Source organism: Sebastes fasciatus, chromosome 24, assembly GCF_043250625.1.
Source record: "Sebastes fasciatus isolate fSebFas1 chromosome 24, fSebFas1.pri, whole genome shotgun sequence".
In the NCBI taxonomy this organism is placed as follows: Eukaryota; Metazoa; Chordata; class Actinopteri; order Perciformes; family Sebastidae; genus Sebastes; species Sebastes fasciatus.
Window position 1 is genome coordinate 2,389,424 of NC_133818.1, and position 19,001 is coordinate 2,408,424.

Sequence of the window (19,001 nt, forward strand, 5' to 3'; positions counted from 1 at the left end):
GAATCAGATGTCTGAATTCACAATCTGCTGCTCTCTATACAGTTGGTAGAGTTTTCATCACAGTCAGTAAAGTTCCCTCCAGTCTTCAGTTCAAAAGGCAGATCAATGCAGCATTCACTGTTGGTCATTTCTTTTATTAGTTGCTGTGAAATTAAATTGAAGGAGATGCTACTTATTTTATCAGTGGAACAATATTTGTTTTTATATTTCAACTGTATATTTTTAAGCTGCTGAGATATTAAAAAAGACAATACCAGTTTTAACTGCAGGTTGTTTCATTTTAGTATGATGTGCTTTTATGTCTGTCTGAGGAGGTTTTAGCAGAGCTGTGTTGTTCTTCTTATTGTTATTCACATCATCTCTTTATTCTCACACAGGCAGAAGACTGTGACATGTTTCCAAATAGTTGCAGTTCAATATTTCAAATAAGAAGCTGTGTACTCCCACACTCTTTTCTCTGCTTCACTGGGTCGGTCAGACAGTGACCTTCATTAAGACTAGTTAGCTTAACTTCCAGTTATGTTTCATATTACAAGTCAGAGGACTAAAAACAAGAGTGAGTGGTTTGGCACACAGTGCACTGGAGTAAGAGCATGAAAATACTGCTCCTTTCTACTTATTGAATCCAGAATTATTAATCAATAAAAGAAATCAACAATAATCATGACACCAAATATTGTTAAAACCAACAGTGAGTTACTGTAGATGTAAGAACTCAACTCCACAAATGTACACTGAAGTCATGTGAAGAACAATTCATTTACCTGAGCTGTGAGATATAAGGCAGAAACTGTAGGAAACTCCTCACTTTACTCTCTTCATCTGAGCAGCCTGTCAGCACCACTGGTTTCTTCTCTGGTTGGAGTTTCAGCACTTCCAGGAGGATGGAGGTCTTTCTCTCTGAGAGGTTTATGGACCAGACTGCAGGAGCTGACTGGAGAACTGACTGTAATGATGGAAGGACACTCAGGCCTGTTGTAGTCTCATAGTCCTTCAGGTGGGAGTACAGATCCAGCAGGAAATCACACTGATATTTGTGATCATCATAATCCCTGTATCTCTCATTTAAAGGGAATGTGTGATATCTGCACACTGATGATAGCAGCTCCAGTATCTTCTCTCCTGTCTGCTGTTCTCTCTCTGCTGCTGCACAGAACAGATTCACAAAGAACCTGACTCGTTTTGAACGATGTGACCACGGTGGATGAAAACTGAAATAATAAAAAGAAACATTTAGTGATGATCTGATCTCAGCTGCATAAATACAACAACACACTACTGATGGACTCCATCTTGTACATGCCTGTCCTGTATAAAATCTAATTACATCTTGACTGAACATCATTTTCTGACTTGTACTGACTCACAACACAAACACTAATCCTGTGTGTGAAATCACTGCATATTAGCTTCCTAGTGGTGATGTTCCCTTTATGTCATTTTACTGTGTATGAGTTTAAAATGTTAAATATATTCACAATATATAAATATACATAGTGGAAGAAGAAAATCTAGAGTCACTATCATGTACAACAGTTACAGAAAATCCCATCATGCAATGCTTCACTTTGCTCCTGAGATCACAGACGTGTAAATTACAGTTATGCTACATTACATCTGTCAGTGATGATGAATCAGATGTCTGAATTCACAATCTGCTGCTCTCTATACAGTTGGTAGAGTTTTCATCACAGTCAGTAAAGTTCACTCCAGTCTTCAGTTCAAAAGGCAGATCAATGCAGCATTCACTGTTGGTCATTTCTTCTTATGTTTCTACAGTTTATTTTTAGGCTGCTGAGACATTAAAAGTTCATTACCAGTTTTAACTGCAGTTTGTTTTTCACTTTTGTATGATGTGTTTATATTTCTGTATGAGGAGGTTTTAGCAGAGCTGTGTTGTTCTTCTTATTGTTATTCACATCATCTCTTTATTCTCACACAGGCAGAAGACTGTGACATGTTTCCAAATAGATGCAGTTCAATATTTCAAATAAGAAGCTGTGTACTCCCACACTCTTTTCTCTGCTTCACTGGGTCGGTCAGACAGTGACCTTCATTAAGACTAGTTAGCTTAACTTCCAGTTATGTTTCATATTACAAGTCAGAGGACTAAAACAAGAGTGAGTGGTTTGGCACACAGTGCACTGGAGTAAGAGCATGAAAATACTGCTCCTTTCTACTTATTGAATCCAGAATTATTAATCAATCAACAATAATCATGACACCAAATATTGTTAAAACCAACAGTGAGTTACTGTAGATGTAAGAACTCAACTCCACAAATGTACACTGAAGTCATGTGAAGAACAATTCATTTACCTGAGCTGTGAGATATAAGGCAGACACTGTAGGAAACTCCTCACTTCACTCTCTTCATCTGAGCAGCCTCTCAGCTTCACTGGTTTCTTCTCTGGTTGGAGTTTCAGCACTTCCAGGAGGATGGAGGTCTTTCTCTCTGAGAGGTCTATGGACCAGACTGCAGGATCTGACTGGAGAACTGACTGTAATGATGGAAGGACACTCAGGCCTGTTTTAGTCTCATAGTCCTTCAGGTGGGAGTACAGATCCAGCAGGAAATCACACTGACAATCCTTGTAGTCATAATAATCAATGACTTTAAGAGGGAATGTTTTGTATCTGCACACTGATGATAGCAGCTCCAGTATCTTCTCTCCTGTCTGCTGTTCTCTCTCTGCTGCTGCACAGAACAGATTCACAAAGAACCTGACTCGTTTTGAACGATCATCTGACCACCGAGGATCAAAACTGAAATAATAAAGGAAACATTTAGTGATGATCTGATCTCAGCTGCATAAATACAACAACACACTACTGATGGACTCCATCTTGTACATGCCTGTCCTGTATAAAATCTAATTACATCTTGACTGAACATCATTTTCTGACTTGTACTGACTCACAACACAAACACTAATCCTGTGTGTGAAATCACTGCATATGAGCTTCCTAGTGGTGATGTTCCCTTTATGTCATTTTACTGTGTGTGAGTTTAAAATGTTAAATATATTCACAATATATAAATATACATAGTGGAAGAAGAAAATCTAGAGTCACTATCATGTACAACAGTTAGAGAAAATCCCATCATGCAATGCTTCACTTTGCTCCTGAGATCACAGACGTGTAAATTACAGTTATGCTACATTACATCTGTCAGTGATGATGAATCAGATGTCTGAATTCACAATCTGCTGCTCTCTATACAGTTGGTAGAGTTTTCATCACAGTCAGTAAAGTTCACTCCAGTCTTCAGTTCAAAAGGCAGATCAATGCAGCATTCACTGTTGGTCATTTCTTCTTATGTTTCTACAGTTTAATTTTAGGCTGCTGAGACATTAAAAGTTCATTACCAGTTTTAACTGCAGTTTGTTTTTCACTTTTGTATGATGTGTTTATATGTCTGTATGAGGAGGTTTTAGCAGAGCTGTGTTGTTCTTCTTATTGTTATTCACATCATTTAATTATTCTCATACAGGTAGAGGACTGTGATACTAAATAATAACTGAACTGAGAAATTGTATTCATCTTTATCTACACTGTGTTGTTCATTTGTGAACGACAATCAACTCTTTTGGAAACACCGGCGACTGTAAGATTGACTTTTTAAACAAACCTCTTCTGAAGGAAGCCACATATTATTAAATAAACTGTATCTGTCTGACTTACCTGAGCTGTGAGATATAAGGCAGACACTGTAGGAAACTCCTCACTTCACTCTCTTCATCTGAGCAGCCTCTCAGCTCCACTGGTTTCTTCTCTGGTTGGAGTTTCAGCACTTCCAGGAGGATGGAGGTCTTTCTCTCTGAGAGGTCTATGGACCAGACTGCAGGAGCTGACTGGAGAACTGACTGTAATGATGGAAGGACACTCAGGCCTGTTGTAGTCTCATAGTCCTTCAGGTGGGAGTACAGATCCAGCAGGACATTACACCAGATATCTTCAAGAGGTGATGTTTTGTATCTGCACACTGATGATAGCAGCTCCAGTATCTTCTCTCCTGTCTGCTGTTCTCTCTCTGCTGCTGCACAGAACAGATTCACAAAGAACCTGACTCGTTCTGAATGATCATCTGACCACGGAGGATGAAAACTGAAATAATAAAGGAAACATTTAGTGATGATCTGATCTCAGCTGCATAAATACAACAACACACTACTGATGGACTCCATCTTGTACATGCCTGTCCTGTATAAAATCTAATTACATCTTGACTGAACATCATTTTCTGACTTGTACTGACTCACAACACAAACACTAATCCTGTGTGTGAAATCACTGCATATTAGCTTCATAGTGGTGATGTTCCCTTTATGTAATTTTACTGTGTATGAGTTTAAAATGTTAAATATATTCACAATATATAAATATACATAGTGGAAGAAGAAAATCTAGAGTCACTATCATGTACAACAGTTACAGAAAATCCCATCATGCAATGCTTCACTTTGCTCCTGAGATCACAGACGTGTAAATTACAGTTATGCTACATTACATCTGTCAGTGATGATGAATCAGATGTCTGAATTCACAATCTGCTGCTCTCTATACAGTTGGTAGAGTTTTCATCACAGTCAGTAAAGTTCACTCCAGTCTTCAGTTCAAAAGGCAGATCAATGCAGCATTCACTGTTGGTCATTTCTTCTTATGTTTCTACAGTTTATTTTTAGGCTGCTGAGACATTAAAAGTTCATTACCAGTTTTAACTGCAGTTTGTTTTTCACTTTTGTATGATGTGTTTATATTTCTGTATGAGGAGGTATTAGCAGAGCTGTGTTGTTCTTCTTATTGTTATTCACATCATCTCTTTATTCTCACACAGGCAGAAGACTGTGACATGTTTCCAAATAGTTGCAGTTCAATATTTCAAATAAGAAGCTGTGTACTCCCACACTCTTTTCTCTGCTTCACTGGGTCGGTCAGACAGTGACCTTCATTAAGACTAGTTAGCTTAACTTCCAGTTATGTTTCATATTACAAGTCAGAGGACTACAAACAAGAGTGAGTGGTTTGGCACACAGTGCACTGGAGTAAGAGCATGAAAATACTGCTCCTTTCTACTTATTGAATCCAGAATTATTAATAAATCAACAATAATCATGACACCAAATATTGTTAAAACCAACAGTGAGTTACTGTAGATGTAAGAACTCAACTCCACAAATGTACACTGAAGTCATGTGAAGAACAATTCATTTACCTGAGCTGTGAGATATAAGGCAGACACTGTAGGAAACTCCTCACTTCACTCTCTTCATCTGAGCAGCCTGTCAGCACCACTGGTTTCTTCTCTGGTTGGAGTTTCAGCACTTCCAGGAGGATGGAGGTCTTTCTCTCTGAGAGGTTTATGGACCAGACTGCAGGAGCTGACTGGAGAACTGACTGTAATGATGGAAGGACACTCAGGCCTGTTTTAGTCTCACAGTCCTTCAGGTGGGAGTACAGATCCAGCAGGAAATCACACTGACAATCCTTGTAGTCATAATAATCAATGACTTTAAGAGGGAATGTTTTGTATCTGCACACTGATGATAGCAGCTCCAGTATCTTCTCTCCTGTCTGCTGTTCTCTCTCTGCTGCTGCACAGAACAGATTCACAAAGAACCTGACTCGTTTTGAACGATCATCTGACCACCGAGGATCAAAACTGAAATAATAAAGGAAACATTTAGTGATGATCTGATCTCAGCTGCATAAATACAACAACACACTACTGATGGACTCCATCTTGTACATGCCTGTCCTGTATAAAATCTAATTACATCTTGACTGAACATCATTTTCTGACTTGTACTGACTCACAACACAAACACTAATCCTGTGTGTGAAATCACTGCATATGAGCTTCCTAGTGGTGATGTTCCCTTTATGTCATTTTACTGTGTGTGAGTTTAAAATGTTAAATATATTCACAATATATAAATATACATAGTGGAAGAAGAAAATCTAGAGTCACTATCATGTACAACAGTTAGAGAAAATCCCATCATGCAATGCTTCACTTTGCTCCTGAGATCACAGACGTGTAAATTACAGTTATGCTACATTACATCTGTCAGTGATGATGAATCAGATGTCTGAATTCACAATCTGCTGCTCTCTATACAGTTGGTAGAGTTTTCATCACAGTCAGTAAAGTTCACTCCAGTCTTCAGTTCAAAAGGCAGATCAATGCAGCATTCACTGTTGGTCATTTCTTCTTATGTTTCTACAGTTTAATTTTAGGCTGCTGAGACATTAAAAGTTCATTACCAGTTTTAACTGCAGTTTGTTTTTCACTTTTGTATGATGTGTTTATATGTCTGTATGAGGAGGTTTTAGCAGAGCTGTGTTGTTCTTCTTATTGTTATTCACATCATTTAATTATTCTCATACAGGTAGAGGACTGTGATACTAAATAATAACTGAACTGAGAAATTGTATTCATCTTTATCTACACTGTGTTGTTCATTTGTGAACGACAATCAACTCTTTTGGAAACACCGGCGACTGTAAGATTGACTTTTTAAACAAACCTCTTCTGAAGGAAGCCACATATTATTAAATAAACTGTATCTGTCTGACTTACCTGAGCTGTGAGATATAAGGCAGACACTGTAGGAAACTCCTCACTTCACTCTCTTCATCTGAGCAGCCTCTCAGCTCCACTGGTTTCTTCTCTGGTTGGAGTTTCAGCACTTCCAGGAGGATGGAGGTCTTTCTCTCTGAGAGGTCTATGGACCAGACTGCAGGAGCTGACTGGAGAACTGACTGTAATGATGGAAGGACACTCAGGCCTGTTGTAGTCTCATAGTCCTTCAGGTGGGAGTACAGATCCAGCAGGACATTACACCAGATATCTTCAAGAGGTGATGTTTTGTATCTGCACACTGATGATAGCAGCTCCAGTATCTTCTCTCCTGTCTGCTGTTCTCTCTCTGCTGCTGCACAGAACAGATTCACAAAGAACCTGACTCGTTCTGAATGATCATCTGACCACGGAGGATGAAAACTGAAATAATAAAGGAAACATTTAGTGATGATCTGATCTCAGCTGCATAAACACAACAACACACTACTGATGGACTCCATCTTGTACATGCCTGTCCTGTATAAAATCTAATTACATCTTGACTGAACATCATTTTCTGACTTGTACTGACTCACAACACAAACACTAATCCTGTGTGTGAAATCACTGCATATTAGCTTCATAGTGGTGATGTTCCCTTTATGTAATTTTACTGTGTATGAGTTTAAAATGTTAAATATATTCACAATATATAAATATACATAGTGGAAGAAGAAAATCTAGAGTCACTATCATGTACAACAGTTACAGAAAATCCCATCATGCAATGCTTCACTTTGCTCCTGAGATCACAGACGTGTAAATTACAGTTATGCTACATTACATCTGTCAGTGATGATGAATCAGATGTCTGAATTCACAATCTGCTGCTCTCTATACAGTTGGTAGAGTTTTCATCACAGTCAGTAAAGTTCACTCCAGTCTTCAGTTCAAAAGGCAGATCAATGCAGCATTCACTGTTGGTCATTTCTTCTTATGTTTCTACAGTTTATTTTTAGGCTGCTGAGACATTAAAAGTTCATTACCAGTTTTAACTGCAGTTTGTTTTTCACTTTTGTATGATGTGTTTATATTTCTGTATGAGGAGGTATTAGCAGAGCTGTGTTGTTCTTCTTATTGTTATTCACATCATCTCTTTATTCTCACACAGGCAGAAGACTGTGACATGTTTCCAAATAGTTGCAGTTCAATATTTCAAATAAGAAGCTGTGTACTCCCACACTCTTTTCTCTGCTTCACTGGGTCGGTCAGACAGTGACCTTCATTAAGACTAGTTAGCTTAACTTCCAGTTATGTTTCATATTACAAGTCAGAGGACTACAAACAAGAGTGAGTGGTTTGGCACACAGTGCACTGGAGTAAGAGCATGAAAATACTGCTCCTTTCTACTTATTGAATCCAGAATTATTAATAAATCAACAATAATCATGACACCAAATATTGTTAAAACCAACAGTGAGTTACTGTAGATGTAAGAACTCAACTCTACAAATGTACACTGAAGTCATGTGAAGAACAATTCATTTACCTGAGCTGTGAGATATAAGGCAGACACTGTAGGAAACTCCTCACTTCACTCTCTTCATCTGAGCAGCCTGTCAGCACCACTGGTTTCTTCTCTGGTTGGAGTTTCAGCACTTCCAGGAGGATGGAGGTCTTTCTCTCTGAGAGGTTTATGGACCAGACTGCAGGAGCTGACTGGAGAACTGACTGTAATGATGGAAGGACACTCAGGCCTGTTTTAGTCTCACAGTCCTTCAGGTGGGAGTACAGATCCAGCAGGAAATCACACTGACAATCCTTGTAGTCATCATTATCAATGACTTTAAGAGGGAATGTTTTGTATCTGCACACTGATGATAGCAGCTCCAGTATCTTCTCTCCTGTCTGCTGTTCTCTCTCTGCTGCTGCACAGAACAGATTCACAAAGAACCTGACTGGTTCTGAACGATCATGTGACCACGGTGGATGAAAACTGAAATAATAAAGGAAACATTTAGTGATGATCTGATCTCAGCTGCATAAATACAACAACACACTACTGATGGACTCCATCTTGTACATGCCTGTCCTGTATAAAATCTAATTACATCTTGACTGAACATCATTTTCTGACTTGTACTGACTCACAACACAAACACTAATCCTGTGTGTGAAATCACTGCATATTAGCTTCCTAGTGGTGATGTTCCCTTTATGTCATTTTACTGTGTATGAGTTTAAAATGTTAAATATATTCACAATATATAAATATAGATAGTGGAAGAAGAAAATCTAGAGTCACTATCATGTACAACAGTTACAGAAAATCCCATCATGCAATGCTTCACTTTGCTCCTGAGATCACAGACGTGTAAATTACAGTTATGCTACATTACATCTGTCAGTGATGATGAATCAGATGTCTGAATTCACAATCTGCTGCTCTCTATACAGTTGGTAGAGTTTTCATCACAGTCAGTAAAGTTCACTCCAGTCTTCAGTTCAAAAGGCAGATCAATGCAGCATTCACTGTTGGTCATTTCTTTTATTAGTTGCTGTGAAATTAAATTGAAGGAGATGCTACTTATTTTATCAGTGGAACAATATTTGTTTTTATATTTCAACTGTATATTTTAAGCTGCTGAGATATATATATATACATATATATATATATATATATATATATATATATGTATATATATATATGTATATAAGTACATAAAAGACAATACCAGTTTTAACTGCAGGTTGTTTCATTTTAGTATGATGTGCTTTTATGTCTGTCTGAGGAGGTTTTAGCAGAGCTGTGTTGTTCTTCTTATTGTTATTCACATCATTTCTTTATTCTCACACAGGCAGAAGACTGTGACATGTTTCCAAATAGTTGCAGTTCAATATTTCAAATAAGAAGCTGTGTACTCCCACACTCTTTTCTCTGCTTCACTGGGTCGGTCAGACAGTGACCTTCATTAAGACTAGTTAGCTTAACTTCCAGTTAGGTTTCATATTACAAGTCAGAGGACTAAAAACAAGAGTGAGTGGTTTGGCACACAGTGCACTGGAGTAAGAGCATGAAAATACTGCTCCTTTCTACTTATTGAATCCAGAATTATTCATAAATAAAAGAAATCAACAATAATCATGACACCAAATATTGTTAAAAGCAACAGTGAGTTACTGTAGATGTAAGAACTCAACTCCACAAATGTACACTGAAGTCATGTGAAGAACAATTCATTTACCTGAGCTGTGAGATATAAGGCAGACACTGTAGGAAACTCCTCACTTCACTCTCTTCATATGAGCAGCCTCTCAGCACCACTGGTTTCTTCTCTGGTTGGAGTTTCAGCACTTCCAGGAGGATGGAGGTCTTTCTCTCTGAGAGGTTTATGGACCAGACTGCAGGAGCTGACTGGAGAACTGACTGTAATGATGGAAGGACACTCAGGCCTGTTTTAGTCTCATAGTCCTTCAGGTGGGAGTACAGATCCAGCAGGAAATTACACTGACAATCCTTGTAGTAGTCATCATTATCAATGACTTTAAGAGGGAATGTTTTGTATCTGCACACTGATGATAGCAGCTCCAGTATCTTCTCTCCTGTCTGCTGTTCTCTCTCTGCTGCTGCACAGAACAGATTCACAAAGAACCTGACTTGTTCTGAATGATCATCTGACCACGGAGTATCAAAACTGAAATAATAAAGGAAACATTTAGTGATGATCTGATCTCAGCTGCATAAATACAACAACACACTACTGATGGACTCCATCTTGTACATGCCTGTCCTGTATAAAATCTAATTACATCTTGACTGAACATCATTTTCTGACTTGTACTGACTCACAACACAAACACTAATCCTGTGTGTGAAATCACTGCATATTAGCTTCCTAGTGGTGATGTTCCCTTAATGTCATTTTACTGTGTATGAGTTTAAAATGTTAAATATATTCACAATATATAAATATACATAGTGGAAGAAGAAAATCTAGAGTCACTATCATGTACAACAGTTACAGAAAATCCCATCATGCAATGCTTCACTTTGCTCCTGAGATCACAGACGTGTAAATTACAGTTATGCTACATTACATCTGTCAGTGATGATGAATCAGATGTCTGAATTCACAATCTGCTGCTCTCTATACAGTTGGTAGAGTTTTCATCACAGTCAGTAAAGTTCCCTCCAGTCTTCAGTTCAAAAGGCAGATCAATGCAGCATTCACTGTTGGTCATTTCTTTTATTAGTTGCTGTGAAATTAAATTGAAGGAGATGCTACTTATTTTATCAGTGCAACAATATTTGTTTTTATATTTCAACTGTATATTTTAAGCTGCTGAGACATTAAAAAAGACAATACCAGTTTTAACTGCAGGTTGTTTCATTTTAGTATGATGTGCTTATATGTCTGTATGAGGAGGTTTTAGCAGAGCTGTGTTGTTCTTCTTATTGTTATTCACATCATCTCTTTATTCTCACACAGGCAGAAGACTGTGACATGTTTCCAAATAGTTGCAGTTCAATATTTCAAATAAGAAGCTGTGTACTCCCACACTCTTTTCTCTGCTTCACTGGGTCGGTCAGACAGTGACCTTCATTAAGACTAGTTAGCTTAACTTCCAGTTATGTTTCATATTACAAGTCAGAGGACTAAAAACAAGAGTGAGTGGTTTGGCACACAGTGCACTGGAGTAAGAGCATGAAAATACTGCTCCTTTCTACTTATTGAATCCAGAATTATTAATCAATAAAAGAAATCAACAATAATCATGACACCAAATATTGTTAAAACCAACAGTGAGTTACTGTAGATGTAAGAACTCAACTCCACAAATGTACACTGAAGTCATGTGAAGAACAATTCATTTACCTGAGCTGTGAGATATAAGGCAGACACTGTAGGAAACTCCTCACTTTACTCTCTTCATCTGAGCAGCCTGTCAGCTTCACTGGTTTCTTCTCTGGTTGGAGTTTCAGCACTTCCAGGAGGATGGAGGTCTTTCTCTCTGAGAGGTTTATGGACCAGACTGCAGGAGCTGACTGGAAAAGTGGCCTCAGTTTTGGAATGACACCTGAAAACCCTCCACTCTGGACGTGTTGATAAAAATCAAGGATGTAGTTTAAGTCATTGTTAACAGAAAACAAAGAGAGGAGCCTAGTCACTACATTGTGAGAGCTTCTTCCCTCGTCAAGTGCTGCTTTCAGGCATAAATCCAGTAGCAGCTTCTTTTTGTTCCTCTCCAGTGTCTCGTGGCATTGCTTCTGGTCCTGTGATCCTGGATCTCTGTAGGACATCCTGAAGCTGCATGATAACAAACAGATGTATCAGACAGTGTATGTACTGTAAAACCTCATCAAATGAAATCTAAACACATACAATGTAAACACTGTGCTCATGTTAGATATGAAGTGCAACTGCAATATTTATTTTTCTACATCTTTAGCAGAGTTTATGAAAAGAGTGTCTTATAGAAAAAGGGGGAAATCATCTGGTTGGCAACGCAAGTTCAGAAGTTTAATAATGAACATTATTAGTAGTTTATGATTCCAGACTAACCTGATCACTGCATAGCCATGTGAACTCTGCTAGCTCCCAACTTTAAACAGGTTTAGTAGATTTTAACTGCTGAAATCTAAAATCGGAGAAGTTTACAGAAAGGTATGAAATGGAATTTAACTCTGAGGTTGGTACTTCTTCTTTTTGTGCAGTTTTAACATGATATGTGTCAGCAGTATTCCCACAGTGTATGGAGGCTGTTAGAAGCTGTGACATCAATTGAAGGACTTTCTTTAAAACAGACTAAACAAACTGCTGGTTAACCCTATTTACATGCTGGTTGTTATACCTATTCCACTGTGTCTTTAGAGGTGCTGACCACTGAGTGTTAAAAAGTCAACCAGCTTTAATGCATTAGCCAGTGTTTCAAATTATTGGGGAGCCAAAACAAACCTGAGTTCACCCAGAAGCAACAACATTTGGACTTTGGGGTGTCTTGAAAAACTCATAAATATGAATTAGCCTTTGTAATGCTGCAATAAGTGATATAAGAAATACATCAAAGTTTACTTTTCTCTGCTGATCCACATATCAGCATGCAGTTAAGACTTCAGATAAGGATTTTCATTTCAACATTGAGGGTTTTACAAAAGGATAAAAGTTTAAAGATTTTAGAATCATTTTTCGTTATTCTCATTACATCCCGATAACGATCTACCTGCGTGCACTCTGCCCGTGCACTCATTGCACATCACCTGAGTCTTCCACAGCTGCTAGCATGCCAGCTGTGAGTACTAACAACAGCCATGTTCACCATTCATGTTCATTATGATATGTTTCTGTTCATAATGATAATAGTTGGGGAGTGTCTCTGGATGGAGGCCTGAAGCGACGGACTGTCAGTATTGCTGACTTGGTGACTTTCTCTCTAGATTTAGGGACTTTTGGAGCTTGTGCTGCGAGCTACTTTCATTGGAGAAGAGTTGGCAACACTGGTCTTTTTAAAAATCCAGTGTACTCTTGCTAGCGTCTCGAGATGGCCCACCCTGCCTTTAAGTCTGTGGAAGTGGAATCAGCATCACACAAAAACAAAAGCTACATACCTGAGTGAGCTGATGTGTGGCAAAGCCTCCAAGAGAGACTCGCACAGATTCTGGCAGACGGGAGTTTCCCTTTCCCAGTGGAGGCAGACGTTAACCTTTGTAGTAATCTTCTGCATGATGTTTACTGCTCTTTCAAACAGCTGTTTTTTACCCTCAACTGGGAGGTGCAACTGATTTCCATCAAGGCCAAGTAAGCTCATGTGGTCCATCTGCCCTTCACTGAGGAGCAAGATCTTCCACAGCTGCTGTGGCAGAGGGTCACACCTATAATGTGAAGAATAACCAGAGATCATTTCCTCATTATAGAAGTAATAGAGTAGAAAATAGTAAAGTATAAAAAGTGTTAAGGCAAAGAAGCTACTGCAAAAGTACTACTTCTATTCTCTGATTCTATTTCTATTCTAATTTGTCATCCTAATTACATCTTGGATTTATTAATAGAAATTAGTGGTTACACATTAAATTCTACTTAATTAGATGTGTTGTAGCCTTAGCTGTAATTTGACACTTAAAACACGTTTTCACTCATACCATTGGACGTTTTCAAGGCATCCAAATAGTCGTCTCATTCCTTGTTCTGATACCGTGACGTCCTCAAGGTCCAGGCTTATCTTCCTCTCCTTCGACTGACTGACCACATAGGCCACAGCACAGCAAGGGTATGAATGGAGACTCTCTCCACTGAGATCAAGATGGTAGTCCAGCTTGTCCAGAAGGTAGATGCATGCTTCAGGACACTGGGACTCATACATGCACTGGCATAAGAACAGTACACTGAACAGCTCACTGTTGAGAAATGTGGAAATCATTTCCCCAAAGAACCAGCTGGATATATTCTTGAGCTCCTCAGCTGATATCAGACACTTCATCAAACTGGGGCTCTCCTCAGTCAACAATCTACACATGAAAGGGATCAGATGCTTCATGTGTTTCTTCTCCTCAGTGAGGCATTGCTGAAAAACATCCTTGATTTGATCTGGATTCTTCAAGAGCCACAGTGCTGCAAAAAACTCCTGCATTGTGTAATGGAGAAATGCATGTGTGGTTTTTGTCTTAGCAGGGGCGACTCTGATAACAAGCTGTTTCAGGAAGGAGAGGACACAGCTGTCTTCACAGAGACTTTCAGTCAAGTTCACAGTCTTTTCTTCAGTTGCATGAAAAGCAACTTCAGCCAAAGACAGTATTTCATTTCTCTTGTTGTTGATGAAGGAATCTAGATCATTGATTTTTGTTTTGCTGTTTATTTGAAGGCAATGACGAACAATATTGATGTAGATTTCAGTTATACTGCATGGCTGTGGAGAGTCTTCTGGTGTCTCAAATGAAGAGCAGGCAGCCACCATCAGTGCATACATTGGGACATGGCAAAGAGTCAACAGCTCCACGTTGCTCAAAACCTTCTTCTGTTTGTCGCCTAGCATTGCAGATAAGTATGTTTTTATGGTCTGCTCACTAAAGCCTTTGACTTCCACTCTTTCAAAGTCGGCAGGAAGAAACTCTTCTTCGTCATCAGGTCTGCAAGTCACGATGACCTTGGCATCAGGTAGGAGGTCCTTCTCTACAAGTCTCTGCACCACTGGTGGGTGGACAGACAGATCGGTGAGTCCATCAAAAATGAGTGTAACACTGTCAGAGTTCTTTATGTCCTGTAAGACCTCTTCTTTGCCTTCATCTGGCTCACTGAAATCACCGAAGAGAAGATCCTCCAAGCTCAGGGCCTTCATGATGTGGGATGTTTTTCTCATGTCAAAGTAAAACATGTAATCAAGGTCCTTGTTGTCTCTTCCTGCCCAGAGTTTCAACATTTCGTGAGTGAGTGCTGTCTTTCCAATCCCAGGCTTACCAACCAAGAGTATGTTTTTATCTGTTTTCAGCAGGTCACTGGGGGAAGTTTCTGCTTTGTCCTCAGGCATGTATGTCCTTAGCATTTTAGGACGACTCTTCTTGATTTTCTTGCTCTTCATTTTATTTACTTTAGAGGGACAACTTTTTTTTGTGTCTAATACAAGTGACATGTACGACAGATCAGGCTTGTTGTTTTCATCAAACAGATTTTTGTTTGCCATCCAAAACTGATTTGATATTTTTTTTGCTTTTGACTTCAACTTTGCCTGATATCGGCAGCACGGGCTTGTTCCTAAAATAGAAATAACAGTGAGTAAATAAATATAACATGAATTAAGTGCTGAGACCTTTCACTAAATAATAGATCAATATTTGCACACAGACACAATAAATGCATTATATAAAATCAGCACATCAAAGGTGCTGATCACAATATCAATCAATATACCTTGTAAGTAGTTTGTATCTATTTGTGTGTCTTCCTTGAAAGGAAAGCAGCTGATCCAGTTGTGCAGGTCAAACTCCTTGGTCTCAGTAGAAGCTACAGTCTTTCTCTCAGGGAGAGATGTCCTCCCTAAGCTCTTCTTCCTCGTCATGTAAATAATCCTGAGGAACTTGTAGCAGGTATCTTCACCCATTCTTATGACAGAGTCCAGTATTTTTCTGTTTTTATCGTAGTCATCTTTCTCTGCCTCTATTTTGCTGACATCCTCATTACCCAAAACTCTTATATGATTCAAGTTCTCCAGAATCAATGAGTGATTTTTTAATCCATTCACAAGGTGACTTCTGGCCTCCTTGACGTAATTTAAGGCAGACTGTGTTGAACAAGCCATGTGTCCGTACTTCTGTATGTTCTGCACACAGACCCAACTTCAATGATCTGAGGAATCAAATAAAAGGTTAAATAAAATGTAAATTACAACAATTATTCTGCCTGTGATGTATTAACTATTACGTACATCTTTCAGAGTAACAGAAATGTTTTTGCAGAATTGTCTAAACATCATGCAGCTGATGCAACATTTAACAGTTTAACATTGATTCTAATGGTCTTTATCAATTTCAAGATGGATACCTGTGTCCTTCTGAAGAATGTGAGACCCAAAATGAGACGGTAGGGAATCCAAACAGTCATGTCTCATATATCCAGATCTATCTCCACACTACATTCATACTGTCTGCAGAACAGGAAAAAGGCCTGACTGAACCCAGACGTGTTCTCAATGCTGAGCCTTTAACTGAAACACGCTTAAAGAAATGTGTGCCAGACTGATATGTAAAATAGATCAAATATATTCAGGGCAGACAACAGGAGTGGAGGAAGAGTTGGCATCAATGTCAAATCATGCTGCATGTGTAATTTATTGAATAGCATTTCTCGACCAAGCAATAATGACTTTCCTAGACCACATCGTACACAGACACATGCAGACTGTATATCACACTTACACAGATTCCTCCAAGTCTCCACTGATGATAGACTCCATCAGCTGTTCAGTACCTTTGGTGGTGATTTACCTGATGACAGGAAAACAAAAGATATCATAAAGTCACTCTACAGAGACTCTACTGGAGGCTGGAAAAGTACTTTCACCTATTATGCATGTTCTTCAGGTGAAGAAAACAACCTAAAACGTTGTTTAAAGTTATTATTCTCTTAAAAGGACACTAGTATTGAACATCAACCAACAATAAGACAGTACAGGACAATGCTCTCTTTAATAAAGCTGCAAATATACAACATTATTTATTCCATGGGTCTCTGTCAATGCAACTAAACATTTTAGGTGTGATTAGGACATTAATACTATACATTTACACAGCATTGGATTTTTATACATCCATATTTATGGAAGGCACTATCATAAGTTTCATTTTGTCCTTATGTATGTATTTATTTATTTGGTGGAAGAACCTCTAACTTCACTGCTTACTCCTGAAAACGAACAAGCTACGTTGCTAAGATAGTTTAAGATGCTGTAACAGTTAGTCACAAGCTCCCCATAACCGTTACTAGTACAAACTAGGATCATATTTACTTTAATTACCCCTAAAAATGGAATATTTCATTGTTTTGTTCCTCAAAACGTATTTAAACCAACATCGGAGCTGGACATAAAGAAATGATATATATATCCGTGTTGTATATATCCATCTGTCGTTCATCTCCGTACATACAACACAGTTCAACATTTTATAAAGCTAAAATGCTGTGTGGACTATATTTACACTGTATCCCAAAAACATGCATCACTCTGTGACATTTGATGTTTTTGCACAAATTGATGATGTCACTATCATCTCCTCTCTCTGTAATCCTCCAGAGGTGTAACCCCCCCCCCCGCCCATTTCTAACACCTGAGCTCATTGGTATGCATTGCTCCCGGGTCTGACCCAGGTTGTATCTGAATTGTCCTGACCAGGGTTCAACCCGGGTTGACTGGCCTGGTTTGAATTGACAAAAGGAGGGTTGGACCAGGGTAGGTTAACCCTGGTCACACCTTGGTCATTGGTGTGAGAAGGGTATTAGTCACATCCGACTGTTCCTTTCAAAATAAAACCCAGCCACACTTACAGGAAGTAACAAAATTAAAAGCCGTCAAACAAAACTCACCTAATGCCATTTTTTTTTTTTTTTTTACATATCCTTCACAAAACTAACGACATGGGTGATTTTACAGTTTTGATCGTGGATTAACGCTCTGCCATGCTGTCTGAACAGACATGAATACTTCTTTCATATAGTGAGAAGCACTTTGGGAAGAGCTGGGATGTTAGTTAACTGAAAAAGTCCTAAATCTTAAATAGGTGAGCTACTAAAGTAATGAAATAAGATACTGGAGGCCTATTTATAACCATATCATCCACAGGTATATTTCCTTTAAAGTCTTTGTACAATGATAAGTGGAAACAAAGGGTTAGGCCTGCATGGTCTCTTCCTCTTAATCTACCTTAAAGCACTGCTTTGTTCTTCTCTTCTTCCTTGTTCTTACCTGTATGGCACAGTGACAGCTTCTTATCCTTCAGTGAAGTTTAGTGGGTTTCTCTCTGTGTTGGGAGGTCGATGTTTTTATAAATCCAACAGTCCAGCCTCATGCACAATGTCTCAGCGTTTCCTGGTCTGTCTTACTTCCCCTTTAGCTGCAGAAGCACACATCCTGTATGAAGAGGAGCTCTCACATCCACAAGATGCCACTATTGGACCAGAAGACACAAACCGAGAGATGAAATCCAGACTCACAACAGGACTACAATCTAAAACAGAAGTTATCCTTTAGTTAATATTGTGTGTTTTAAATTACTAAATTAATTTAAAGTTCAATAAATGTTGTTTCTTATGTAAGAAATCAACCTCTTCCTGTTGGTTTATTCAAGTGTGCTACTAGTATACTTCTTTAAACTTAAAATAAGAGAGTATACTTTCAGATTACTTTTTATGTATTCATCAGATATACTTAACAAAAGTATACTTAAGTATACTTGGCTCATACTGACAAGAATACAGAAAAGTCTAAGTATATTTGGCTTATAGGCCTACTGGTACTTAATCTTCTGATCGAGATATACTTACAGTAAGTATAATTCAGTATTCTTGAGTCATAGACTTGAGTCCTCGTCTCTGATAAAAAGTGTGCTACAAAGTATAATTGCAGTATAAAAACTATGAAACTAGTAGTTTACTGAGAGTATACTTTACAGTGTACTTTTATAAACCTTAAAGTGGGCTACAAGTATAAAACTAGTAAACTATCAGTATACTTATAGTATAGTTGCAGTACAAAATAAAACTTAGGTGTAAACTAGTTGTGTGCTCAAAGTTTACTATTCATACACTTAAAAGTACACTTAAAAGTACACTTAAAAGTATACTTTTATAAACTAAAAAGTGACCAATTTAGTCCCAAGAAGTATTCAACAAGAAGTAATCAACATGTGAATGTCCAACAAGCCACTCTTTACTGTTATAAATGACATAAA

At 38.3% G+C, this 19,001-nt stretch overlaps 1 protein-coding gene across 1 annotated transcript in view; it reads right to left on the reverse strand.

Annotated features, from left to right (window-relative positions):
* The window catches only part of LOC141763303 (uncharacterized), a 29,906-nt gene that overhangs the window by 10,631 nt on the left and 274 nt on the right, over positions 1-19,001 (reverse strand). Inside the window, exons 2-11 of the mRNA XM_074627872.1 lie at positions 18,017-18,218; positions 16,473-16,541; positions 15,469-15,903; positions 13,707-15,312; positions 13,176-13,439; positions 11,446-11,877; positions 9,814-10,263; positions 8,118-8,564; positions 5,219-5,665; positions 765-1,211 (exon numbers count right to left, since the gene is read on the reverse strand). Coding sequence (XP_074483973.1) covers positions 765-1,211; positions 5,219-5,665; positions 8,118-8,564; positions 9,814-10,263; positions 11,446-11,877; positions 13,176-13,439; positions 13,707-15,312; positions 15,469-15,856 — 4,481 coding nt within the window. The 5' untranslated portion in view covers positions 15,857-15,903; positions 16,473-16,541; positions 18,017-18,218. The remainder of the gene's footprint in view (positions 1-764; positions 1,212-5,218; positions 5,666-8,117; positions 8,565-9,813; positions 10,264-11,445; positions 11,878-13,175; positions 13,440-13,706; positions 15,313-15,468; positions 15,904-16,472; positions 16,542-18,016; positions 18,219-19,001) is intronic.